The 26602-nt window shown below is 35.2% G+C and overlaps 1 protein-coding gene, 1 long non-coding RNA gene and 1 pseudogene across 15 annotated transcripts; all 3 read left to right on the top strand.

Annotated features, from left to right (window-relative positions):
* The first annotated feature begins 350 nt into the window (after positions 1-350).
* On the top strand, positions 351-7778 carry LOC114305248 (uncharacterized). Of its 14 annotated transcripts, none has more exons than XM_082869178.1 (14): positions 351-883; positions 2900-3072; positions 3165-3293; positions 3379-4043; positions 4199-4319; positions 4409-4514; positions 4643-4718; positions 4816-4849; positions 5184-5234; positions 5448-5577; positions 5745-5945; positions 6360-6527; positions 7215-7408; positions 7506-7778. In XM_082869178.1, the coding sequence occupies exons 11-13, from the start codon at positions 5778-5780 to the stop codon at positions 7317-7319; spliced, it is 441 nt and encodes a 146-aa protein (XP_082725304.1). In that variant the 5' UTR covers positions 351-883; positions 2900-3072; positions 3165-3293; positions 3379-4043; positions 4199-4319; positions 4409-4514; positions 4643-4718; positions 4816-4849; positions 5184-5234; positions 5448-5577; positions 5745-5777; the 3' UTR covers positions 7320-7408; positions 7506-7778. The 14 variants fall into 12 exon arrangements, with proteins under 14 accessions (XP_082725314.1, XP_082725304.1, XP_082725312.1 ...); XM_082869188.1 differs by having other exon boundaries at positions 4643-4702; XM_082869179.1 differs by having other exon boundaries at positions 4199-4514; positions 4643-4702.
* A 6594-nt stretch (positions 7779-14372) lies between these two features.
* LOC114262974 (VQ motif-containing protein 25 pseudogene) lies at positions 14373-14798 on the top strand (annotated as a pseudogene).
* Positions 14799-16204: 1406 nt separating this feature from the next.
* On the top strand, positions 16205-25280 carry LOC114262968 (uncharacterized). Its single transcript, XR_003629502.2, has 5 exons — positions 16205-16735; positions 17592-17634; positions 17798-17874; positions 24609-24651; positions 25058-25280. It is a non-coding gene; the product is annotated as an uncharacterized LOC114262968 (long non-coding RNA).
* The last annotated feature ends 1322 nt before the right edge of the window (positions 25281-26602 follow it).

Genomic DNA, 26602 nt, shown 5'->3' with positions numbered 1-26602 from the left:
CAATGTTAGTCGTAAATAATAAAAAAAATTATGATGTGCATATGACATGCCGTTAATTCATCAACTATACACAACACTCATATACAAATTGATAAAAATATTAAATATTTCATAATGCACAAAAAAATAACCGTTAAAAATTATACTTTTTACGATGCATAAAAAAAATTAACCGTTTAAAATATTACACTTTTCATATTACACAATGCTATTCTAAAAGATGTGGCTAAAAAAAATAGCGCCAAAATAAAAATTTCAAAGTGTCGAACACTACCTAGCATTAGAACTCTCTGTCTTTCCGTATGTCTCTCTCTCTCTCTCCATATCTCTCCATCATTTTTTCTTTGTTTCTTCTCTAGAATGACCATCACTACAACTACAAACCCTAGATTCTCCACCGCCTGCTTCTCTAACCTCGACCTTCTTTCTGGCCAAACCCTTGCCTCCGACATCCGGCAAAGATCAGTCCCAGCTGGAGTGCTCCATCTCTATCTCACCCTCTCTCCATCTCTATCTCCATCTCTGCCTCACCTTCGCTCTTAATCTCTGCCTCACCATCTCTCTCCATCTCGATCTATCCTTTGAAACCGTCCCAAACTCTAATTAAAACCCTCATAAACCGAAACCCCAATTCAAACCCTCGATGAGTTCTATATATAGCGATCAGATGATGAGTTTTATGTATGGCAATCCACTCTCACAACCGATAATGAGTTATCTGCTTTATCAGCTAAAATTTTAAAACAAATAATGATTGATGAAGGGTTTAAATAGTCATCTAGAAGGCCCTAATTTGATGGTGTTCAAGATCAATTCCAAGGGCTGGTTGATTTTTGATGACCATGACAGTAATATGGCATCATTTGTTTCTTGATCAGCTCAGGTTAGTTTAGTTGGTCTACATTTTTTGCATTTCACTGGAATTAGATTTCAGATTGTATCAAAAATAAAGCTTTTATAGCTTCCTCTAGATATCTATCTTCCTTTTAGTCATGCGCGTATATAATTATGAATAAATCTGCAACACAGATATCAATTTTGTAGAATTTGGCACAAACTGTATATGAATGAATAAGATTTTTCATAAATAGAGTCCCATAAGATTTTTCATCTTAAGAGTCATATGTTCTTTGCTGGAATATGGACTGTCACTTGAGAGTTGAGTTGCTTTCTATTATGGATTTTAAAGAGGGGAAGCTTCCTATGAGGTATTTGGGGGTTCCTCTTGTCTCTACTAAGTTGTGTAAAATAGATTCTGATAAATTGGTTGCTAGGATTACTAAGAGGATTCAATCGTGGGCTAATAAAGTGTTGTCGCATGCTGGTAGAGCCCAATTGATTAAAATAATTTGTATTAATAGAATTCTTAATTTTAATATATAATAGAATTTGCATTTGTTCAATTCATTTCTTAATGGGTTTGAATTTTGTTTTTGTTTTTTGTTTTTTTTATATAAACAAATCTTTGGGTTTAGTTTGATTATTGGATTAAAAAAAGGTCAATTGATGGTGTTTGATTGCAATTCTAGATTCTAGATTATTTGATTTTTTTTAGCTTATTTAACTCAAAAAAAGTTAGATTACTTGTAATTGTTCTCAAATTAAGAATGTGCCTGAATTCATTAGAAGCTAAATAGTATAATGATAGTAGAAAGAAATGAGATAAAGAGAGATTATTTTTAATTAAATTCCATGTATATATAATAATTTAGTTGCCATTTTTTTTTTTTTAATATTAGCAAAGATATGTATCAATACTAATATTGAGAACATCAGGAAAATGAAATCTTAGGATACCACCATAGTGTATTTGCTAATCATTTTTCACATTGGTGGAGGTTGTGCCTCTTTGGGTTGGTTCAGACCATGGTTGTTTGTTGTAGTTATGCCTCTAATTGGGTTGCTTCAAGCCATTATTGTTTAGTTTGGTTGTCAGGCGGCATGAGAGGTGTCACACTCTTCATGGTTTTCATGAAAATGTTGTTGGCTATAGAATTTCATTCTTAATTTTTTTTTTTTTTTTTAATACAACTCCAAAAGGATGTAACCATGGCTAGAACTCTGTTTTTGTGTATATAACCTACTCTACTATACAACTATATCACTATGAGATTGAATAAATGATGGGCATGACAACCCAATACTACACACACGAGAGGCAAAGAAGATCTCATTCTTATGAGGTATTAGTAAGTTTGTTGCCCCCTAGTACATGGGACTAACTAAGGATGTCATTTATATACTTTTCCAAACACAGATAGCATAGGATATCCATATGTATAAAACATTTCAATAGAGTCACTACTACAATAATGGTTAAAAGTCACACTTTTCAGATTGAATTTAGATAAGAATCATGCTTAAAAGTAGCAAATTATGAGTACAAAACTCTAAACTTCTGCTCAAAGCTTGCTTTAGTCTGAATTTATGTTCAATGTTGAGAAGTATAGATAAGGAACATGAGGTTGCACCTGCCTTGCTCCATTCTACAGACTTGATGTATAGATATTATAGCTTTCTTTTGTTTTATTTTAAAGTTATTAAATATATTTTATAGTTTTTTTAATTTTTTTAAAAATTTGACAATTCTCGTGGCTTCTCTGAGCTGTGTTTGCATTGCTAAATATATCTATTGAATTGTGGTTTTAACTTTGCATATCTAAACATCACTTATAATTTTATATTAGATATCACTCACTTGAAGAAGAAATAGCCTTTGGACCTAGTTGTTGGTTGTGGGATTATTTAAGAAGTGGGCTTCTAGTTTTCTGCATCCACTTTCTAGTGGTGCTGGGTTCTAAGGCACATAATGGTTATGTTTACAAAATTGGAATTGTACGTGGTGTTTTTATATTATTTTTGTTACTATCAATGACATTTTGTTTTACATGTTGGCCAGCTCTTTGGTTTGGTGAACACACTTCTGGAAAATTCCAAAAACACTGCAGAGAAGAATCTTTCTATTCAAAGATATGTTGTCATTCCATTGTCTCCAAACAGCGGATTAATAGGATGGGTACCAAATTGTGACACCCTGCACCATCTCATTCGGAGTATAGAGATGCTAGAAAGGTCTGCTAAGGTTCATTTGATGCTTTGTGTGTGTGTGTGTGTGTGTCTGCGTGCATTTCGTCTAATTTTTTGTACATGTTTCTGGAATATAGATCTCCTTAAATCTAGAGCACAAACATATGCTTAATTTTACTAAAGATTATGACCATTTGCCACTTATAGCTAAAGTGGAGGTGTTTGAGTGTGCTCTGCAAAATAGTGAAAGAAATGACCTGGCAAGGGTATGTTTTCTTCAAGAAATATGCTGCACCTTTGGCTCTCTCTTGGGAATTCTTTTCTCAAGTTAGTTACATTGCCTCTTGATAGGTGTTTTGGTTAAAAAGTCGCACTTCTAAGAATGGGCTGGACAGGAGGACAAATTATACCAGAAGCTTGGCTGTCATAAGCATGGTATCATTTTTCTTCTCGTATTATTTAGATTTTTTTCTCAAGACTAGCAGGATCCGGCTGTATATGTTTCCACAAAATCAACACAATATGGCTCCCATGTATGATCTTATTTGTCAACCTTTTATGCTTTAGAAATGTTTAGATAAGAGATTGTTTCGAAGTGAATGTATGTTATTTGATTATACTTTTCTTTCTTTGGTTAGAATGATATACTAAGAAGGAACCCGGCAAATGGTGTTTGATTCTGTGCATTGACTTGGTTCTGCTCTTGGGTTCAATGCCTGTTTGTTACTGACTATATAGTAAGATCATTTTTTTTCCCCTGTGAAATATGGCATAAAATTGGAGTAATGAAGGCATACAATTTGCATACTGGCATCATACTTGTCATTGATCATCCCTTTTTCTTGACATATATGTTCTTAGGATTAATATTTTTTTGCATCTACAAGGATATGGCAAAAGGTCACAATTAAATAAAGATCTTTATCATAAATCTCTCTCTCTCTCTGTATATGACAATCGTAAATACAGATTTTTTTGCATATGCGGAGATCAAGGCATTGAGAGAAGGCAGAAAGGTTCGGATCTACCCCCTTCTCTCTCTATATATATATATATATATATGACTATCGTAAATCTGATTTGGTTGTTGATTTTCGTTTGTTTGTGTTGGTTGTTGATTCTGTTTTGTTAATGATTCTATTGATTTTCGTTTGTTTGTGTTGGCTTTCAGTTCTAGGTGTGTCGATCAGCAGGAAACAGCAAGCGGTGCATCCTCCTGAGCCAAAAGGAGCCTCTTTGGCTATCAAATGGGAATGTATTTAATATTTTCATTAATGGAAAATTGGATAAAGGTGTGATTAATCAACTTTCATAGCATTTTCTAGTTGCCTGTTGCATAAAATTTGAAATGGAGTTCACTTAGTAGCTAGTTGTTCCTCAGTTATTTCAATAGCATTGCACTTTTCATGCAAACTGGAGTCACTTCACCAGTAACATGAAGATTCTTTATGTTCTGTTGTTAGCTATTGGTGGGGAATATGAATGAGGTAATGATGTAAAACTACTTGTTTTAGTTGTATTTCTAATTTATTTTTCCCAATTTGTTTCCTTTTCTTAATATATATATATATATATATATATAAATTTGTTCCCCCAATTTATTCAATTGCTCCAGCTCTCTCTCTCGCTCTCGTATGCCCTACCTCTCTCTCACGCTCGTCATCATGGTTCACAAGTATGGATCTCTCTGTGTAGGTTTCTCGTTCTCTCTCTCGGTCTCTCAATCTCTCTCTTGATCTCTCAATCTTGAAGACCTAAGATTTATATGTGTTTTTTTTTTCTCTACAGCGAATTGGCATTGAAGCTCAGAGCAATTGCACAGGTCATCTACATTCCTCAATTCTTTTGCTAATTCCCGTATGTGTTCAAATTCATTCGTTCATTTCTGTCTCTATATGTACTATGGATATATATATATATATATATGTATAATTCCAGATGTATTCATGTTCCCTCATATTTCAGAAAGTATACTATTGATATCTTAAAGTAGTGGTATATTCATGAACAGGCCAAAAGTACTTGAGGTCACTCCAACTAGCCCTATCTTAACAAGAGGAAAAAACCTGAGGAAAAAAGACCTTAGTTGTTGAGCATGAGTTAGTCAAGTCTGTTTTTAGTATGTATGATTTCAAAATGCATTCTATTCTGTGCAGATGGAGGAGATCTTTTATGTTGTGATAATTGCCCAAGAGCTTTTCACACAGGTGATTCAAGTTTCTTGAATGACTTCCCTTCAAGTCGTTTAATTTCTTTTCTGGTTTTGTAGCTCCAATTCCCTGGATGCTTGCCTCTGTCTTCTACGTTCTTTTATGATGTGTTCAAGGAATCAAGGACCTGATCTCCCCTTCCTCTTCTCTTTCTCATTCTTTCTGGATATATAATTACTAAAATGCCAATATCTTAAAATTTTGAAATAGAGAGAAGGACTTTGATGAAGTATTGCAGTCACAAACTGTTTATTCAAATGTTTCGAAGGGGGTTCTTGCCAAGTCAAAAGATTTAGTAGCAGCTTTTGGCACAGATGATCAGACAAATATATGCTTGGAGGTCAGTTTTAAGCTTTGTTACTTACATTTGGAATATGTCACTGTGTGATAGACTATTCTGTGGCAGTGGCTTGTGTGGGTTAACTTGACAAGTTCTTTAAGTAAATTTATTATTATTATTTGTTGAAAAAAAGTGGTGGTTAACTGATGTACCTCAATTTGGAACAGATTTTGGACAAAGGAGAGCTACAAGTTGCTGGAATGGAAAGGGATTCTCAATTATCGAGTCAATTTCGGGATATTGCTACCATAGTTATGCAGAAGACTATTAACCCAGAGACTCAACGCCCTTATACTATTAGCATGATTGAGCGTCTGATGCATGAAATCCATTTTGCGGTTGATCCCCATAGTAGCTCAAAAAAACAGGTGAGTTCATTTGTTTGGTTGTAGATTGACAAGAGATTTATGGTTTTCTGAGTTTTAGTGAATTTTCTGCTCTGCATTGATCTATGTTAAGTACTCTCAAATTGTTAGGAAATTCAATTAATTGTGCTATTCACATTTGAAATTTTGTTTAATTCTTTGCTTAAATAAAAAAGAAAAAATGAAAAAGAAGTTCACTTTCCTCTAGCAAATGCTCTCTTAGCAAGTTCCAATTTGTCATTCCATTCCTGTTGCAATTTTATTGCTGCGACTTGTTGTTATTTGTAAAATTGATGATTTCATGTATCTTGAAAGGAATGGTCATCTCCCAATTGACACACTGCTGACATATGATTTTTTGTAGAAGCTGATTGCTTTAAACATTATGTACTTCAGCTAACTGTTTGTCTTTTACAGTCGCTAGATGTTATTCGGGAGCTTCAAAAGCACTTACCTATAAAAATATCTCCAATGAGACTACGGTTATATGTCCCAGAACAAAAGTTTTCTTCTCTTTCGGAGAAGCTCAATGATTGGACCGCTAGTATTGTATCGAAAGATGAATCTGGAAGTCAGCTCTCTATTGTAAGTGTGAGACATGGGCCCCTAAGGGCACAATCTTATTTAACGTAGTTTAAATTTTATACTATGATTTATCTATTTTTCTCATCCTTGCTTAAATAGTTGGTGTTAGCTTGGTTGTTTCTTTAGTGCCTATCAAGTTTTGACATAGGGTTTACTTGCCTTCTTACATGGCAAATTCAACCAGTGATCTTCTTCGTTTTACTTGGCATAAGTGTGGTTATGTATCAGAGGAGCAAACTCACAGCTTAATCTTGGACTGAACTTTTATGGTCAACTAGTCTTTTAGTTTATCATTCGATCATTTGATTGATATTCATGTAGTCGATGCTTATCTGGTTGAGTGAACTAGTGAACGCATTTAACCATGGAAACAACATAATTCATTTATGTTTTTGCAACAGTTGATCACTCTAGTTGTTATAATGATTGCTTTGTTCATTGCAAACTCACATGGGAAACCTTTGTGTATTTAAAGTAAACCTTACGGGTTAAGTACTATCATCAATTTACTCATATACACAGAGCCCCTTGGAAATAATCTTTCTCTACAGTGGTAACATCCTGCTGTCAGTGTGTGAGAAAGGAATGACATATGCAACTAATAGAATCAATTCCAACTTTGTCAATTAGGATGATCAGCTGAGTTTATATAGCAAAACCATAGTTTGACCAGTAGTTGTGTTGCAGCCATTGTCTCACTTAAAGAGCAGGTGGAGGGGATACAGGAAATCAACCTGTCAGGTGGAGGGGATACAGGAAAAACCAATAAGTGTATACTGTCAGATGTTTTGAAATGCCTTGGTGACAATAAAAAACATATGAGAGAAAGCACTCTGACTACTTTAGATGCTTGGCTTGCTAATGTTCATCTCGACAAAATGGTTGGGTTCCAATTTCTGTATTTCGTTTATGCATTAATTAATTTTATATATTTATCATGTTTCTCTGATAAATTTTCCAATTCTGTTTCTTTATTAGGTGCCTTACATCACTACTGCTTTGATGGATGCGAAACTTGGCACAGAAGGGCGCAAGGATCTTTTTGATTGGCTATCAAGGCAACTTAGTGGATTAAGCAATTTTCCTGATGTTGTAAATCTGAATTATGTATTGTTTCAATTTGTTATGCTAGATGGATGTGACTTGTGAATGAAAACTTAGAATAGTTGTATTGTGTTGAATGTTAATGAATTATGTATAGTGTCGAATGTTAATGATTCAGTTAATTTGAATGATGCTTTAAAATTATAGTTTATTATGGATTGAATGAATTATTAGGAATTACAGGTGTATTGTTTTCCTGCTTTGGCGACCAATTTATTAGTCGCGACAAATAAATAATTTTTTTCGCAAAAAATGACAATTGCCGACCAAGAGTTTTGGTCGCAAAAAATACATCTATTGCCGACCAAAACAGCTCTTGGTCGTAGAAACTCACTTTTGCCGACCAAAAGTTTTGGTCACGAAAAGTAACAAATGGCGACCAATTTTTTTGGTCGCGAAGTGTGATAATTGGCGATCAAAAAATTTGGTCGCGAAATGTAATAATTGGCGACCAAACTTTTTGGTCGCGAAATGTGACAATTGGCGACTAAGAAATTTGGTCGGAAAAATTTCACTTTTCGCGACCAAAGTGTTTTGGCGACAAAATAAATTAGTTGCGGTAATTAAATATTTAGCGACCAAAAATTTAGTCGGCAAATCTAACTTTTGCCGACCAACTACAATTTTGGTCGCGAATTACTTTTGCCGACCCTCAATTGGCGACCAAAGTAGCGACCAAAAAAATTGGTCGCGGATAATTTTTGCCGACCAAAAATAGACTTTTAGCGACTAATTTTTTTGTTGCCAAAAGTGTTAATTCTTGTAGTGATTTGAATTTGAACATTAATTAAAAGTCCTTTTATTAGTCATTTGATAAATATTTGGATGAAAAATTGTCAAGTGATGTGCACATGATAATTATATTAAATTTTTACAAAAGATAAAATATGATAATTTAGTCATAAAATTTAATATAATCATCATGTGCACAACACTTGACAATTTTTCATTCAAATATCTAACAAATGACTAATAGAATGACTTAATGTTCAAATTTAAATAGTTTGAGGGGGGTAATTATTAGGTTTAAAATAATAAAGGTATAGCGATCCTGGTTTTCCCTTCATTGTTTAATTGTATTTCAGACTCGGTTCCATGGATGTGTTGTTGTCTTTTTCCCGTTTCCATCCTTTACTCTTTGTATATGAGTCTTAGGTCGTGTTTGGTAGGTTTAAAACAGGTTGGTTGTGTTTGGAAACCAAGGGTTAGTGTCCATTAAATTTTCATAATGGTTCGTTTAATATCCTTATTAGTGGTTACAAACTTGTTCATTTAATATCCTTATTAGTGGTTCATTTAATATCCTTATTAGTGGTTACAAACTTGTTCATTTAATATCCTTATTAGTAGTTCATTTACTATCTTTATGAATAGTCCATTCATATTCAAACTTGTCCTTTCAAATTCCAACTAGTATGTTACATCAAGGTTGCCTATAAATTGAACTCACCTCTCAACTTCTATGGTGCTTCCCATATCTCTCTCCATTTGGCTTGCTCTTCATTTTGATTCGAAAATTATTGGGTTTGGAGCACCTTCAAAATCCTTCATCTTCTCCATTTGGTCTCTCCATTTGAGATAGGGATTTCTACTCATCTTTATGAGCTTTAACCTAGATGTTGGGCTTTTGTTTAAATGGTTTGATTTGGGAAGTTAGGGTTTTGAAATGTGCTATTTTGAAAAGAGGGGTTTTGTTTATTTGACTCATCCATACGTGTTTTGGGTCTAAAATAGAGATTGTTGATGTTGTTAGTAATATTGGAGCCTTAGGGTTGATGTTGAGAATATGGGGAAAAACCCTAATTGTTATGATAAATTAATTTGTATAATTAATTTAGGGAAATGAAAAATTGAATAGGAAATATTCAAATTAGAAAGGTATGGGGTTAAAAGGGTGTTGTTGGATTAATTTATCGCTCACCTAGACAAAATGTTGATATTTTATCCATTTGGGGCATTTATCCTCTGTTTAGAAATAACTGTTTTAGGCTATCGGTGGAAGATAGTCTTGAGGGTTGTAGACAATGCATAGGGATTAGGCAAACTAAAACTAATCAATTGAGTATGCTATTGAATATGACAGTTGGTATAATACATCAAAATTTTGTATTGATTGATCAAATTTGTACATGAAAATCGCTTATATACCTTGTTTTGTGTGGGAGGAGATGGGAGATGTACTCCACGGTTTATTGGAAGATGGGGGATGGACCTCTAAACCGAATTTTTGTTTGATATTGATACAACACTAAAATGTGTATCATTTGTGAAGTATAGAAGTGTTTTTGTTTGATATTGATACAGCACTAAAATGTGTATCATTTGTGAAGTATAGAAGTGTTTTTGTTTGATATTGATACAGCACTAAAATGTGTATCATTTGTGAAGTATAGAAGTGTTTTTGTCTGAGATTGATACAGTACTAAAATGTGTATCTATTATGAGGTATGAAATGTTTAAAATGAGTTATTATCTCGCCTGAAATAGAAATACGGTTGGTAGAAGATGTGATCTCGTTTAAATTGATTGGCCAAGTTATGAGTCATAGTTATGAATTGAGAATTTGATAAGAAATGGAAACTGGAATAGGACATGGTCATATTAGTCATGGGATTGTAATGTGTTATAAGTTGTTGTGTAAGAGTTAAACGTTTATCAATTGCTAACGTTTTAGTTACTGTTCATACTATGTTTAACATATCTCTACTGGGCGTTAGCTCACCCTATATGGGACATCATTTTCAGGTACAGGTGTTATGCCACTTCTAAGGACGTAGCTTGGAAGGCTTGAGGCTATTAGACCACCTTTTGTTGTTTTGTTGTATTACATGTATATCAAGCTAAGGGCTTTCTTTGTATAGAGTTTGCACTCTCTTTTTGCAATCAAGCGTTGTCTTGGGAAGTTGTAAGCCCATAGGGCGATTACTTTTATTGTCAATATGTAATACATTTTGTAAGAATACTCTGATGATTGTAATATAATATCTCTTTCCTATATCTTGAATGTATGATATTATGGGTTTATTTTGAGGGCGTTACAAAAAGGGTAAAGTGTAGATAGCCGATAGTTTGGGGGGTTTAATATAATTTGTCCAATAAATTTAACTTGCTAATTTATAACTACTACAACCAAGAAAAGCTTGCAGCAAACAACTACAAAATACCAACAAAAACAAAATCCTTCAAACTGCTCTTACTTACAAATATGGCATGAAAGAAAACCATAATTCTTGCGATTAGCCGCTCTGTTCTCCCACTCGAATCACTATTAATCTATTGTTACCTCATTCAAGTACAATGGATTAATATTGATCCGTGGTTTGTTCTAATGTATCAAGAAAAGGGAATTTTCCTACAATGCATAATTTGTATATTACTCTATATAGATAACTTTGCTCAAATTAAGCCAAAATCAGTAGTCTTGAGTTTATGAAAGCTCAATAATCATTCAACTATAAGCAACTTCTTAAGTACCAAAACAGGAATTAGTCAATCATTTAAACTATAAGCAACTTGTTGACAAGAGCTCAATCCTAACTGAACGAAAATGAAAGCATAAAAGATTGCCAACTTGTTGCCTTCAAAAGATTTGACTTCTTACATTTGGTGAGAAGCTCCAAAGCAAGTCAACATATATATATATATATATATATGTAAGTCAATATTAAATTAATTCAGTTAAGCTCTGCAGTCATCTACATGCCTACATACCAAAAAATCACTCTAAGATCACTCTACAAAAAATCATTCTAAAGGATCCGGATTCAACGAATTTACCAAGGGCCAAGAGCAACTCTATCTATGACATTTCATTCACCAATGCACTAATATGGGGATGAAACAATAGTACCGTGGCACAAAACATAACTAACAATATTTGCCTAAGACTAGTTTGTGGAACAAGAGGAAGAAAAAAAAAAACAAAACAAAACAACACAGAGAAAAAAGAAGAAAAAGAATGCTGGCATTGAAAACCATATGATGGTGAATCAGAGAAAATTATAATCACTTAAGCAGTTCTGAGAGAATGTTTTTCTAAGAATAAAAGGGATTGTACTAAAACAAATAGTTCATTGCTCCATATGATAGATTATCATAAACTTAAGCTATATTTTATTATGTAGGTAGAACATCTAGACATGGATACTGTCACGCCCCCAAACCGCCCCTAGTAGTTTGGTGCCGTGATGGCCAGTAATCCGAGATTACCGAAGGCCGACTTACAAGAATCACACACAATCAGAGTATGAAATATGGGGCTTACAAGTGCGGAAGTAATATATGTATATACAGAATCTAAATAGTCCATGAGAGCCGTGCTTAAGTCCAATGAAATGACATACATTTTTACAAGGTCTTACAACTTAGATACAATAAGGAAATGAGTTACAAAACACATCTTGACCAAGAGGCTTCTCAAGCCGACATATACAAGTACAAATGAAAAATAAGCCAAGAAGCATGATCTTCAAGATGGTACAAAAATGCTAATCCAAAACACGTCGGCAATGCACCCAAAAACACATCGGCTACACGTCTAGGCCTCATTGCCTTCTTGCTCATCACCTACATATATATAGAGAGGGTGAGCTTGGATACTCAGTGAATGATATTAGAAATAAAGGTTTTGCATGATTGATATCCAAGATTTCTTTCAAAACAATACATAGCATACTTTACAATCAAGGGGGAAATCAAGATCATTGCCGGCCTTTCAAGTTCTTTGGATGTTATTACATCTACTTAATACAAGAGGGTGATGACAGTTCCGAAACAAGAGTGCAGTTGCATTATAGTCCCCTGCAACTAAGGACTTTCAAGACAAGAGTGCAGTTGCATTATAGTCCCCTGCAGCTAAGAACTTTCAAGACAAGAGTGCAGTTGCATTATAGTCCCCTGCAGCTAAGGACTTTCAAGACAAGAGTGCAGTTGCATTATAGTCCCCTGCAGCTAAGGACTTTCAAGACATGTCATCAAAACAAGATAGTGTTTAATATACAAGTAGGGATAGTCATTCATGCTAGATCAAGTACTTTTCAAAACAAGGCAAGACGAGGTTTTATGAAAGCAAGTGTAACATAACTTTATTAAAAATACCACTCACTTAGTTTCTTCAAACGTCGGGGTCGAGACAAGCCCAAGTCCTACAAACACATGGCAAAGCCTATTGAATGCACCTTCAACAAGTTTCGTATGTACACAAATGGTTTCGGAAAACATGCTGGGCACCAACCAGGTCCAGGCCGAGGTTCCACACCTCCTCGCCGAGGTGTGTTCCCGAGGGCCACATGCAAGGAAAAGAGGTCGGGAAACTCTGGGTTTCCCTCTGCTGATGAACATGAAGAACATGAGTGTGAAAACATGAAAAATATGAATGCTCAATCATAATCTGTCATCATAATCTGGGATTTTCGTGCTATGAGTTTGAAAACATGGACCTGGGTACCCGTACTTGAAGTTCTTGCGGAAATAAACACAAAAACATGATTCTTTATGCAAGCTTTCGGATCAAAACAGGACTTTCTTGAAGAACACATGAATGTCATTTTCTCTTTTCTAAAATCGAACTTCAAAACGATGCATGGCTTACAAATCAAGTCCGATCATGCAATGCAATAACATGAACATAGAGAACATCTTGAGCAGATCAAGAATCTAACCTTAGAACACGGATCTAACGGTTCGATCTCTAGGAATCAAGCTTGAAGATCTACTTCCTCACTCTAAAACTCCTCCTTCCTCCTAGAGCTTCTCTCTCTACAAGGCAAGGTTATGATACCAAATGATAGTTTTCTTTACCCGGTTCTGGGGTTAACCCTCAACTGAGACACGTGGCTGCGACTGGTTGGGTTCTTCCTGAAAAGGTGGCTGACAGACCAGACAAAGCATGGTGGAAGGGTGTTCAACAAGTAAAGCGGTATGGGCTCTCTGACGGGGCAATGACATCGGCTAACAACAAGGCGTATCTAACAAGCTACACGGAATGGCACTCCGGAAAGGGGTGACATCGGCTAACAAAGGACTTCGGCAACTAAGGTGACAATGACCTCGGCTAGGAAGGACAACACTTGACTAAGCTGTGCCACATCTTGGCCTAGATGCGCCACACCTCGGCCTAGGTCATACCACTCCAGGACGAGATCACTTGGGTGCAAGGTAACATCTCGGCTAACGTGTCAAGGCAAGGACGGAGGTCAACAAGGGGTTCCAAGATACTTCTAGACTGAGGATGACCTCGGCTTGGAATGATCTAGGCGTAACATAACCTAGGCTTGGAATAACATCGGCTAACATAACTCAGGCGAGGCGTGACCTAAGTTTCACATCAAGGAAGGAACAAGACAAGCATACTACACTTAGACAAATCACAAGGCTTCAAAACAAGACATGGATCACATTAGCTCAAGCGAAACAAATCACAACATACACATACAAACTTAACAAGTCATAATCATACAGATGCTCATGAACATGATGAGAACATAAAATGTGGGTTCCTACAGATACGGATGGTCATCCACCGTGACGTGCAAGTGATGAGATGAACCATCTAATTGTCGCATTGAAAAGGAATTTTTTGTCACTTTTTAATAAACAGTTCATTGTAATCTTCCATCTATTTAAGTCTCCTGCCTACAAAAAGACTCCTCTCTCTCTCTCTCTCTCTCTCTCTCTCTCTCTCTCTCTCTCTCTCACACACACACACACACACACACACACACTGTTACCATAAAAGAGAAGATGAATCCACACCCGAGTAGTACCATGTCAGCAGCTTCTAAACTAGCCATGCACAAGGATTCACATGTAGTATCAAAGTTCAAGCCAAAGATAAGCATAATCCACATACTTGCACCAGAAATCATAAAGACAGATGTAGAAAATTTTCGAGAGCTGGTCCAGCAACTGACTGGAAAACCTACTGACAGGAAAGGTAAAAATGAGACAACAAGTGCTGAATCAGAAAGTTGCATGCACATTTCGCACAATGGAGGAGACAGGATGAAGAAGGAAAGCGAGCAAATATGTGGCAGTGAGAATTCAATTGGTTTCATAGGTGGGTTCGGAGAAATGGATGATTTAGTTCAAGACCTGACTCAAATTCCTTTGCTTCCTCTAAAATCTTCTCAATTTAACATATACGGAGGGATGCCACTTTTCCAGTGAAGGCCATCTTTTTTTTTCTTCTTTTTTGTTCTCTTTTTCTTTTACACTGCCTTTTGATTGGACAGTTTCAAGATTTTCTCACTTTGGCATTGGTTTGCAGACAATATCATCTTCTTCTTCTTTTTTTCTTTTCTTTATTTATGTATTGAAATTTTTCTCCACTGCAAAGCACAGATAAATATATCGTATTGTTCAAACTTTTCTTTTCCTTTTTTCCCTTTATATTGTTAAACTGGATTTGCATTGTAAAGCTCCTGGATTTTGCTTTTTAATTATTCTGTACAATATTTTTCTGTTTAATTAATATCTCATACCACAATATTCATGTGAGTTTTTTCCTTGGCTCTCAGCAATTTGATTAACTCTAATTGTAGGAAAGTGTTCTATGAACCATTGAAAACGTGTACAAATACAAGCTATTGATACACTCGAGCTCATATTTAGGTGGAAGCAAACTGTATTGAATTTTTATTTAGCTCAACAACATACAAAAATGCTACTTTGAATCATTTCTGCTTTCTCTTGCTGCAAACAATTCGCTTTTCCTATTCACTAGTACACTGCGATGCTCAACACACTTGGATGTTTTGATTCTGAAGGCTCAACACATCAACAAGGTTGAGTAAGAGTATCACCATCAAAGCCTACAAGGAAAGTCCCTCATAACATTATATGTTTGACCCTCCCAAAGATGAATACTTACTAAACCTTATTGAGGTCCTATCGTCTTTTCTTATTAAAATAATTTCTTCTACAAGTTTCTAACTTCGAGTTCCAAACGGAAGTATCAAATATTACCTGCAGCATAGTTTTCTCCATTAATTTGGTCTGCCAATTTTCTAACATAAGTCAATTTTTCAACACATTCACTTTTATTTTTCCTTTATCTACTGTGCAAGTGCAAAAGAAAGAAAAACAAAATAAAAATAAAGAAGGCAAATCATCAAGCCATTGAGATTTCCCCAATGTTTGCAGCAACCAAACATGGAAGAGGAAGATAAAATATTTTGCACAAGAGTTAAAACAAGAGATAGAATGAGAAAGAATGCACTGACCTTCATACAAGTGAATTTCGATTAAAATTTGGCATGATCTTTTTTTAGTCAATATGGTTCACACCAACTTCTCTACACGTTGCAATTCATTGTTATAAACCAGCTTCATATTCCATATATCCACAAGCTAATAGAATCACAATAGGTCAAAAATAATATGCTACTCTTTTAGAATAACAAAGAACAAAACCAGAAACTGAATCAAATTACACACAATATTATTGACATCTTTATATTTATTCACTAAATCTAAAGAGATGGGGTATTACCTTGAGCAACACTGTGACAACCAAACCATTCATGCATCATGTATATTTTATTATTCATGCATTCATGCTATATTTTGTGTACTTGTGTGAATTAGGACTTGCTAGCAATAGGATGAGAAGAAGTTTGAAAACTTATGAATCGGACTTGTTTGTTATGTGTTGTGAGTTGGGGGATAGCTTAAAACTTTATTTGAAAATCGTAAGATGTGCCTATGCCTTAAGTGAGGAGCTTAAAGAGCTTAGTCTAATGAACTTGACCATCTCGTGCTATTTGATATTTTTCTAATTAGGATTAGTGATAATTAAGTACGATTAGTGAATCTTAATTACGATTAATTAACTCAAGTAGGATTAAGTATAAACTTGATTAATTAGTCCTAATCTAGATTAGCTAAACTAAGTCAGCAAGATTAGCTAACTAATGATCTTCCATCTTTTGCCCACCACACACAATAAAACCTTAGGCCCCAAACCAAACAAAAAAGAGGAAAATTCAGCCAAGTGGTAGAATCAACGAGAGAAAGGAAGAAGAGAGGAGAAGAAAAGATCGAAAATGGGAGAAAATGAAGGAATTCAACAACTTCAACAAAATCCATTAAAGAAGTGTTCCAAGGTAAGATTCCAACCCTAATTCTTGTGCTAAACCCTTCTAATGTCTAGGATTGAAAAGAAACTAGGATCAATTTGATATAGGAATGAAGAAATTCAAAGAAAAAGAAGAGAAGTTGAGCTACGAAGAAAACCATGCTAGGAAGCTTAGGAATTCCATCTTTTGGTTGAAGTTTTGGTGTTTTTGGTACATGTAGATCTTTCCCGTCATATATTCTTGTGATTTCCAAGAGTTTTCATCATTAAATTCATTTTTTGAATGAAAAAAAAGAAAAGAAAAGTTTTGAAAAGATTTGGAAAAGATTCAAATCTTGAAGTTCTTGATAAATTGCAAAGATTTGGTTCAAGATTCTTGAAATAAGTAAAGTTTTGATTTGAAAAATGTTTATATGTTCATGTTTTTCATAAATTTTGTATGTCTTTGAGTGTTTTAGCTTGAGCCCTATGCATGGAATTGAAAGAACAAGGGTTAGGAAATGCATAATTTTGAACAGTTAAAGAAACCGAGAACCGCACATGCAGCGGGTCATCCCGCACGTACGGAAGTTTTTCCCCTGCAACCATTTTGCTAGCTATTGGAATAAATGCATGTGTGGCCTGCACATGCCTCGACCTTCCTGCACGTGAGATTTTGGTCCCACACGTGCGGAAATCCCCTATTTTGCACACACTTTTGTTTCACAATACTCTTTCACCTAGAACACTTTTTACACTCATTTGAAACTTAGATAAGGACTGAATTACACTTAGAATAATGTTAGAACACTTGAGAGAATTTAAGGAAAATGTTTAACCAAGTTTAGAAACCGAATTGTTTTGCTAATGCTTAGGAAGTTCAATGCTTTATTCTTGTTTTGTAGGTCAAGCCTTGAAGAAGTTAAACCTTTGTGCATGGAGCCAACTGTGAGTAGTAATATAGTAAAGTTACTTAAAATTACAATTCAAAGTGTAAACATATGATGTGTTTAAGGAAGCTATATTATTGTTTTGCTATGAATGAACATCATATATTCTTGTATCACGTATTAAGATGACTTCTTGAAACAAGTTTGTTGTTGGAAATTAGGCTAATGACCTCAAGCTAACTGAGCTCTTTGTTGTGGATAAGTTATTTGCAAAGCCTCGGAACGTTCATCGCTATGTGTAAGCATACAAGTTAAGCTTTGGTTATCATGTATAAATTATATTATATTTGAAATGAGCTTGTGCTTGGTTTTAATGAAATTTATTGGTGTTCATTCATATATCACTTTACTATGTTGTTTTTCATTGGGCTTTGACTCACCCCTCTCCCCTGTATGTTGTGTAGGTGATTGAGATGATTAGATTTAGGAAGAGAGAGCAAGCTAGAATCTTTTCTTTTTGTTTTTTTACTTTTGGGAGCGCCAGCTTAGAGATGTTGTTATTGTATATGAGTTTTGTGTATTTATTTTTTATTTTTTTTTGTTTAAGTGGATGTTTGTAAACAATATATCTTTCCTTTTGTTGTAGACTTGTATTGTCAAAGATAAATAAATGACAGGTATGCCTGTTTTTGTTTACATATGACTTATGCACATACTCTAAATGCACTCTTGGTAATTAATGGACAATGTATTCTGCATAGGCCCCAATGTTTTTAGTCCAATCTTGTCTTGTCTTGTTAGGCCTTTGGTAGTCAAGCACTACTGGCCGGTCATAACTACTATGTTGTTTGAGATGGGATGGGGTCGTGATAGAATAGTATCAGAGTTCAAGTTTGTACACATACACATTGTCCATCAATGCATAGGATTTCTTTATAAGAACCTTAGGAATGCATTCATATGGAATACTTGTAATGGTATGTGCATCTTATGTGTTATTTGATATTTGAACATCATGTGCATATTTTATAAATGCTTATCTTATGCTTTGCATACATAGCATCATGGTGAGAGAAAGAGTTGAATCCTCTACCAACCGCATGGATCAACTTGAAAGGTTATTGGAGGGAGTAGTGGAGCCAGTAGAGCGATTAAGACAAAGGAATCAAGAACAACTGCAACCATAGCAACAACCCCAACCGCAGCACCAGCACCAGCAATAATTACCATAGCAACAAGTACCTCTGCAAATGGATTTTCCAAATCAGGCAACACTGGCATTTATTAGGGAATACAAAAAGATGAAGCCCATCTAGTTTGAAAGAGGAATTGATCCTTTGAAGTAGAGGCTTGGGTGTTGGAAGCAGAGAAATTCTTTGAGGTCTTCCATTGCACAGAAACACAAAAGGTTGCATTGGCTACATTCACCTTGGCAGAGGAGGCATGTAGATGGTGGATGTTAGTAAAGGATCAACATGATGGTGTCACCTGGAACCACTTTTCGGAGATCTTATATGAGAAGTACTTCCCACAGTCTATCAGGGACAGAAAAGCATCAGAGTTCCAAACACTGAAACAAGAAGGGGGTACAGTGGCAGAATATGATGCCAAGTTCATGGAGCTAGCCAGATTTGCTCCACACATGATAAATATTGAGTACAATAAAGCTAAGAAATTTAAGAAAGGGCGTCAAGGACCACTTCGAGATAAAGTGAATATCTTCAAATTTCCTACATATGCGGAAGTTTTGGATAGGGTGATTATGGCCGAGTTGAATGCAAAGGATAAACAGAAATCCAAAGAATGGTTCAACAAGAGACAGAGGTATGACACGAGAAAGGGGCCAACAAATTTACCTATCAAAAAGCCAAGTGTAGGAACTACTAGTGGTGCTAGTCAATAGAGTAAGATGGCTTCAGTTTGTCCAGATTTCAGTAAACATCATCATAGAGTTTGTCATCGAGTTTCAGGGGCTTGTTTTGAATATGGCCAAATGGGACATCAAATAAAGTATTTTCCAAAGGCTCGACAGAATTCTTCGAAAGATGCAAGTAGTTCATCGGGATCAGTTCAGAAATCAATCGCCAAGCCTAATTCCACAAGGAAAGAACCGGTAAGACAAGCAAGGGTGTTTGCCTTAGTCCCAGGGGATGCTCAGAGTTCGAAGCCTGTTATATTAGGTATATTCTCCATCTATTCTCATGATACATATATTTTGATAGATTCGGGTTCTATGCATTCATTTTTATCTAGTCAGTTTGTGAATAAGTTGAATAAACCATCAGAACCTTTGAATTTTCTAATGTCAATATCTATACCGTTGGATGAATCCATGATATGTCCATCTATCTATCAGGATTGTAAAATATTAATTGGGAATGCTAGTTTGACTGTTGATTTGTTGCCTATAGAAATGAGTCATTTTGATGCTATTTTTGGGAATGGATTGGTTGTCAACTAATTATGCTACAATAGATTGTGCATCAAAATGTGTCTCATTCCAACCACCAAATCATTAGGAGTTTTCTTTTCAAGGAAGATGCGTAGTACCAACACTTTATCTCATTTCATCCATGAAGGCATGTAAATTACTCAAGAAAGGGTATCGGGAATATTTGTGTAATGCCCTAACTATACAGGGATCTAATAATAGTTTGAGCAACATACCAGTAGCAATAGAATTTTCAGATGTGATTCCTGATAATCTACCAGGCAATTTGATTGATAGAGAAATTAAGTTTACAGTTGATGTTGCGCTCAACCAATTTCTAAGACTCCTTACAAAATGTCGCCGGCAGGGCTAAAGGAGTTAAAAATTCAATTGCAAGATTTGTTAGACAAAGGCTTTATTCAACCTAGCACTTCACCTTGGGTTGCACTAGTTTTATTTGTGAAAAAGAATGATGAAACTCTTCGTTTGTGCATTGAATACAGAGAATTAAACAAGGTGACTGTCAAAAACAAATACCCGTTGCCAAGGATTGATGATTTGTTTGATCAACTACAAGGGGCACAAGTCTTCTCAAAGATTGATCTTAGATTAGGTTACCATCAACTCTAAGTCAAGGCAGAAGATGTTGAAAAAACTGTATTCAGAACTGGGTATATCCATTATGAGTTTTTAGTTATGCCATTTGGGTTTCTAATGCACCTGTAGCATTCAAGGATCTAATGAATAGAATTTTTAAAGCCCATCTAGATGAATTTGTTTTAGTTTTTATAGATGACATCTTGATTTACTCTAAAAGTGAGAAGGACCATGAGCAGTATTTGAGATTGATCCTTCAAACTCTTAGAGATAAATAGTTGTATGCAAAGTTGATGACGTGTGAGTTTTGGCTGACTAGTGTGACATTTTTGTGACATTTTATGATAAAGAAGGTATTTCTGTTAATCCCCAGAAGATTGAAACAATAGTAAACTGGCCAAGACCCACCAATGTAACAGAGGTTCGAAGTTTCCTTGGCTTGGCAGGTTATTACAGGAGATTTGTCAAAGACTTCTCCAAGATAGCAGTGCCACTCACCCAACTAACACAAAAGGAAGTGCCATTTGAATGGACAGAAGAAAGAGATTTTGCTTTTCAAAAGTTGAAAACTAGGTTGATCACAGTGTCAGTCCTTATACTACCATCAAGTACGAAAGGGTTCGTTATCTATAGTGATGCAAAAAGGATTGGGGTGTGTTTTGATGCAAAACAACAAGGTCATTGCTTATGCTTCTCGCCAATTAAAGCCACATGAAAAAACTACCCAACACACAACTTAGAATTGACAGCCATTGTTTTTGCATTATAAATTTGGCATCATTATTTGTATGGGGCAACATGTAAGGTGTTCACAGACCACAAAAGTTTAAAGAATTTGTTTACCCAGAAGGAGCTTAATATGAGGCAAAAGAGGTGGCCAGAGTTGATGAAAGATTATGACTTGCAAATCCAGTATCATCTTAGCAAAGCAAATACAGTAACAGACACCCTCAGCCAGAAATCAATGGAGAATTTGGCATGCCTACTCACCAAGCAAGGAGACATACTTCAAGATCTACTTAGAATGGAGATAGAATTAGTCCTACATGAGACATGAGGAATTTTAGTGGCAATTTCTGCCCAACCATTAATCATTAGAGAAATCAAGCAACAACAAATGGAGGATGCCTACTTCAAGAAATTTTTTGAAGAAAGTGATCCAAAGCCAAGACTGGGATTCTCAATTAAAGAACAAGTGTTGTAGTTTGAAGGTAGATTATGTGTTCCAAATATATCGGAGCTGAAAAAGAAAGTCATGGAGGAAGCACACCGCTCCAAGTTTGCAGTCTACCCTGGAAGCACTAAAATGCATCAAGATCTTAAGCAAATATGGTGGCCAAACATAAAAAGGGACATAGTAGAGTTTGTTTTTCGTTGCCTTCAATGCCAACAAGTAAAAGCAGAACACCAAAAGCCAACTGGTCTACTTCAACCTCTCTTTCTATCCAGAATGGAAATGGAAGCACATCACAATGGATTTTGTAGTTGGCTTGCCTCACACACTGAAAGGTATGGATTCGATTTGGGTGATTGTAGATAGATTGACCAAGTTCGCTCATTTCTTACCTGTGAAGTCTTTTTACAATGCAAGCAAATTAGCTACCTTGTATATAGATGAGATTTTTCAACTTCATGGTGTGCCTGTTTCTATTATGTCGGATAGAGACTCCAAATTTGTATCTAGATTTTGGCAGAGCTTGCAGAAAGCATTGGTAACATAACTGAAATTTAGTACAGCCTTTCATCTGCATATCGATGGTCAATTAGAAAGAACAATTCAGACTTTAGAAGATATGCTTCGTTTGTGTGCATTGGATGTCAAGGGAAGTTGGGAAACTCACAAGTCATTGGCAGAATTAGCTTACAACAATAGTTTCCAAGAAAGCATTGGGACAACACCATATGAAGCATTATATGGAAGGAAATGTAGATCACCAGTTTGTTGGACAGAAGTTGGAGACAAACCGATGTTAGGACCTGAGATCGTTCAAGTTACCACGGAGAAAATCAAAATTATTTAACGACTCAAAATCACCCAAAGCCATCAAAAGAATTATGCAGACTTGAGAAGAAGGGATATAGAGTTCGAGGTTGGATATCATGTGTTCCTGAAGTTACTTCAATGAAAGGTCAGACTCGATTTGGGAAAAAGGAAAAATTGTCTCCGCAGTATATAGGATCATTTGAAATCCTAGAGAAAATTAGTCTAGTAGCATACTGGTTAGCATTGCCGCCAGAGATGGAACAGATTCATAATGTTTTTCACATTTTCATGTTATGGGGTTATGCTAGGGATCCTTTCCACATGAATGATTATCAGTGCTTGGTTATTGATGAAGACTTAGAATATGAAGAACAACACATTCAAATCGTTGATCGCTAAGTGAAACAACTCAGGAATAAAGAAATACATATGGTGAAAGTTGTATGGAACGAACATTACTGAAGAGATGCTACTTAGGAGATAGAAGATGAAATAGGGATGAGACACCCCAGTTTATTTCCAAGCCAACGTAACACAAGTTTGTAGAACCAAACATTTTAAGGAGGGGAGAATGTGACAACCAAACCATTCATGCATTATGTATATTTTGTTGTTCATGCATTCATGCTATATGTTGTGTACTTGTGTGAATTAGGACTTGCTAGCAATAGGATGAGAAGAAGGAGAAGTTTGAAAACTCATGAATAGGACTTGTTTGTTATGTGTTTTGAGTTAGGAGATAGCTTAGAACTTGATTTGAAAATCGTAGGATGTGCCTATGCCTTAAGTGAGAAGCATAAAGACCTTAGTCTAATGAACTTGAACATCTTGTGCTATTTGATATTTTGCTAATTAGGATTAGTGATAATTAAGTACGATTAGTGAATCTTAATTAGGATTAATTAATTTAAGTAGGATTAAGTATAAACTTGATTAATTAGTTCTAACCTAGATTAGCTAAACTAAGTAAGCAAGATTAGCAAACTAATGATCTTCCATCTTTTGCACCACCACACACAATAAAACCTTAGGCCCCAAACCAAACAAAAGAGAGGGAAATTCATCCAAGTTGTAGAATCAACGAGAGAAAGGAAGAAAAGAGGAGAAGAAAAGAGGGAAAATGGGAGAAAATAAAGGAATTCAAAGAACTTCAACAAAATCCATTAAAGAAGTGTTCCAAGGTAAGATTTCAACCCTAATTCTTGTACTAGACCCTCCTATTGTCTAAGATTGAAAAGAAACTAGGATCAATTTGGTATAGGAATGAAGAAATTCAAAGAAAAATAAAAGAAGTTGAGCTAGGAAGGAAACCACTCTAGGAATTCCATCTTTTGGTTGAAGTTTTGGTGTTTTTGGTACATGTAGATCTTTACCTTCATATATTCTTGTGATTTCCAAGAGTTTTCATCATTAAATTCATCTTTTGAATGAAAAAAAAAAAAAAGTTTTGAAAAGATTAGGAAAAGATTCAATTCTTGAAGTTCTTGAAAAATTTCAAAGATTTGGTTCAAGATTCTTGAAATAAGTGAAGTTTTGATTTGAAAAATATTTATATGTTCATGTTTTCCATAAATTTTGTATGTCTTTGAGTGTTTTAGCTTGAGCCCTATGCATGGAATTGGAAGAACAAGGGTTAGGGAAATGCAGAATTTCGAATAGCCAAAGAAACCCCGAACCGCATGTGCGGCAGGTCATCCCGCACATGCAAAAGTTTTTCCCCTGCAACCATTTTGCCACTGGAATACATGCACGTGCAGCCCACACATGCCTCGGCCTTCCCACACGTGAGGTTTTGGTCCCACACGTGCGAAAATCCCCTGTTTTGCACACTTTTGTTTCGCAATCCTCTTTCACCTTTAACGCTTTTTACACTCATTTGACACTTAGATAATGACTAAATTAGACTTTAAATAATGTTAGAATGCTAGAGAGAATTTAAGGAAAACATTTAACCAAGATTAGAAACCGAATTGTTATGTTAATGCTTACGAAGTTCAATGCTTTGTTCTTGTTTTTGTAGGTCAAGCCTTGAAGGAGTTAAACCTTTGTGCACGGAGCCAACTGTGAGCAGTAGTGTAGTAAAATTATGTTTCTTAAAATTATGATTTGAAATGTAGACATATGGTATGTTTAAGGAAGCTATATTATTGTTTTGCTATGAATGAACATCATATACATGTATTAAGATGACTGCTTGAAACAAGTTTGTTATTAGAAATCAAGCCAATGACCTCAAGTTAACTGAGCTCTTTGCCACCTGTTGTGGACAAGTTATTTACAAAGCCTTGGAATGTTCATTGCTATATTTATGCATGCAAATTAAGCTTTGTTTATCATGTACAATATATTATGTGTAAAATGAGTTTGTGCTTGGTTTTAATGAAATTTATTGGTGTTCATTCATATACCACTTTACTTTATTGCTATTTACTAGACTTTGGCACACCCCTCTCCTCTATATGTGTGTAGGAGATGGAGATGATCAAATTGAGGAAGAGAGAGCAAGCTAGAAGTCTTTTCTTTTTGTTTTATACTTTTGGGAGCGCCAGCTTACAGATATAGAGATGTTATTGTATATGAGGGTTTTTTTTTTTTTTTTTAAGTGGATGTTTGTAAACAATGTATCTTCCCTTTTGTTGTAGACTTGTAATGTGAAAGATAAATAAATGACAGGTATGCTTGTTTTTGTTTACATAGGACTTGTGCACATGCTCTAAATGGACTCTTGATAATTAATGGACAATGTATTCCGCATAAACCTCAACGTTTTTAGTCTAATCTTATCTTGTCTTGCTAGGCCTTTGGTAGTCAGGCATTACTGACCAGTCATAAAGGCTATCATGTTTAGGGTGGGATGGAGTCGTGACAGACACACACACAAATACTCGTACATGCATGGAAAGCTAGATCAAAGCTCCATCAGACACATTTAGGTCTCGTTTGGCAACTTACAATCTTAGTCAAAAAGCTAAAAAATACTATAAATTGTTACATCACTCTCTTTACTTTTCTGCACATCTTTTCATAAAAAATCAAAAAGTTACTAAAATAGTATGTTCCCAAACGAGTCCTTAGACGGCAGAAAGCTACAGCAATAAAGGATCCCTTCCATAGGCTGTAAGACTTACATTCTGACACTACTGAATAAAGTAGTCAAATTAAAAGGTAAAATTTAGTGAGAGAAGCGACAACCACGCTGATGTACAGATTATTATTTCCCCTCATTTAACATGATACTAGAAAGTGGATCCCAATGCCATAATGAAGATAAACTGAAAGTGTTCTATTTGTCTGAAGTGTGTGGACTATGAGCAACCAAAAACACCAGAAAGTAAATATATATATATATCCTTGTTTTTCTCCTGAAGAATAGAGCATTCTACTATTTCATCATAACCACAATTTCTGATAATATTTAGATTGGTTCGTGACCACTCATCTAACATTTTGTTAGAAGACATTATTTCAACAGTCAAATATTACAACCTTCTTTTCTCTTCATAAATAGAATTATGAGAAACCTCCACCTGTCTGGCGAATACCTTGAAAGCAAAGGATGTATGTGTCCATAATCCAAGCAGATTCACTTCAACATAAATAAATAAATAAGCTGACTAATAGATGTCAAATCCATTTACCTTAATTTGTTAAATGTAGGCATTTTCCAAGGTATACTTGAGAGTGATTTATGCAACTAAACAGTGGATAATTGATCATGGTCAACGAATCAATGTAAAAGCAAACAGAGCCTGGCCCTGACATGAAGTCTTTTTTCTTTACTAAAATATAAGCACACATTTCCTTTTTTTGTATATAAATAGACAAGTAACAAAATCTTTCAGAGTTACTCTAAAGAAACTGAAGACAACACTACATGGAATACAACAAAATCTAAAGTTATTACGGATGGGATTCTGACATTGTTAACGAGTTTCTGACTAATAACAGACAAGCAGTAGCATTGCTAGCAACATTTCTTTCTTCCTTCCATCCATCTGTCATTCATTTCTTCTG

The sequence above is a fragment of the Camellia sinensis genome, chromosome 5 (genome assembly GCF_055761805.1).
Source record: "Camellia sinensis isolate YWXY chromosome 5, ASM5576180v1, whole genome shotgun sequence".
Classification (NCBI taxonomy): domain Eukaryota; kingdom Viridiplantae; phylum Streptophyta; class Magnoliopsida; order Ericales; family Theaceae; genus Camellia; species Camellia sinensis.
The sequence above is the reverse complement of the archived record's forward strand: the minus strand, read 5'-3'. Positions and strand labels throughout refer to the sequence as shown.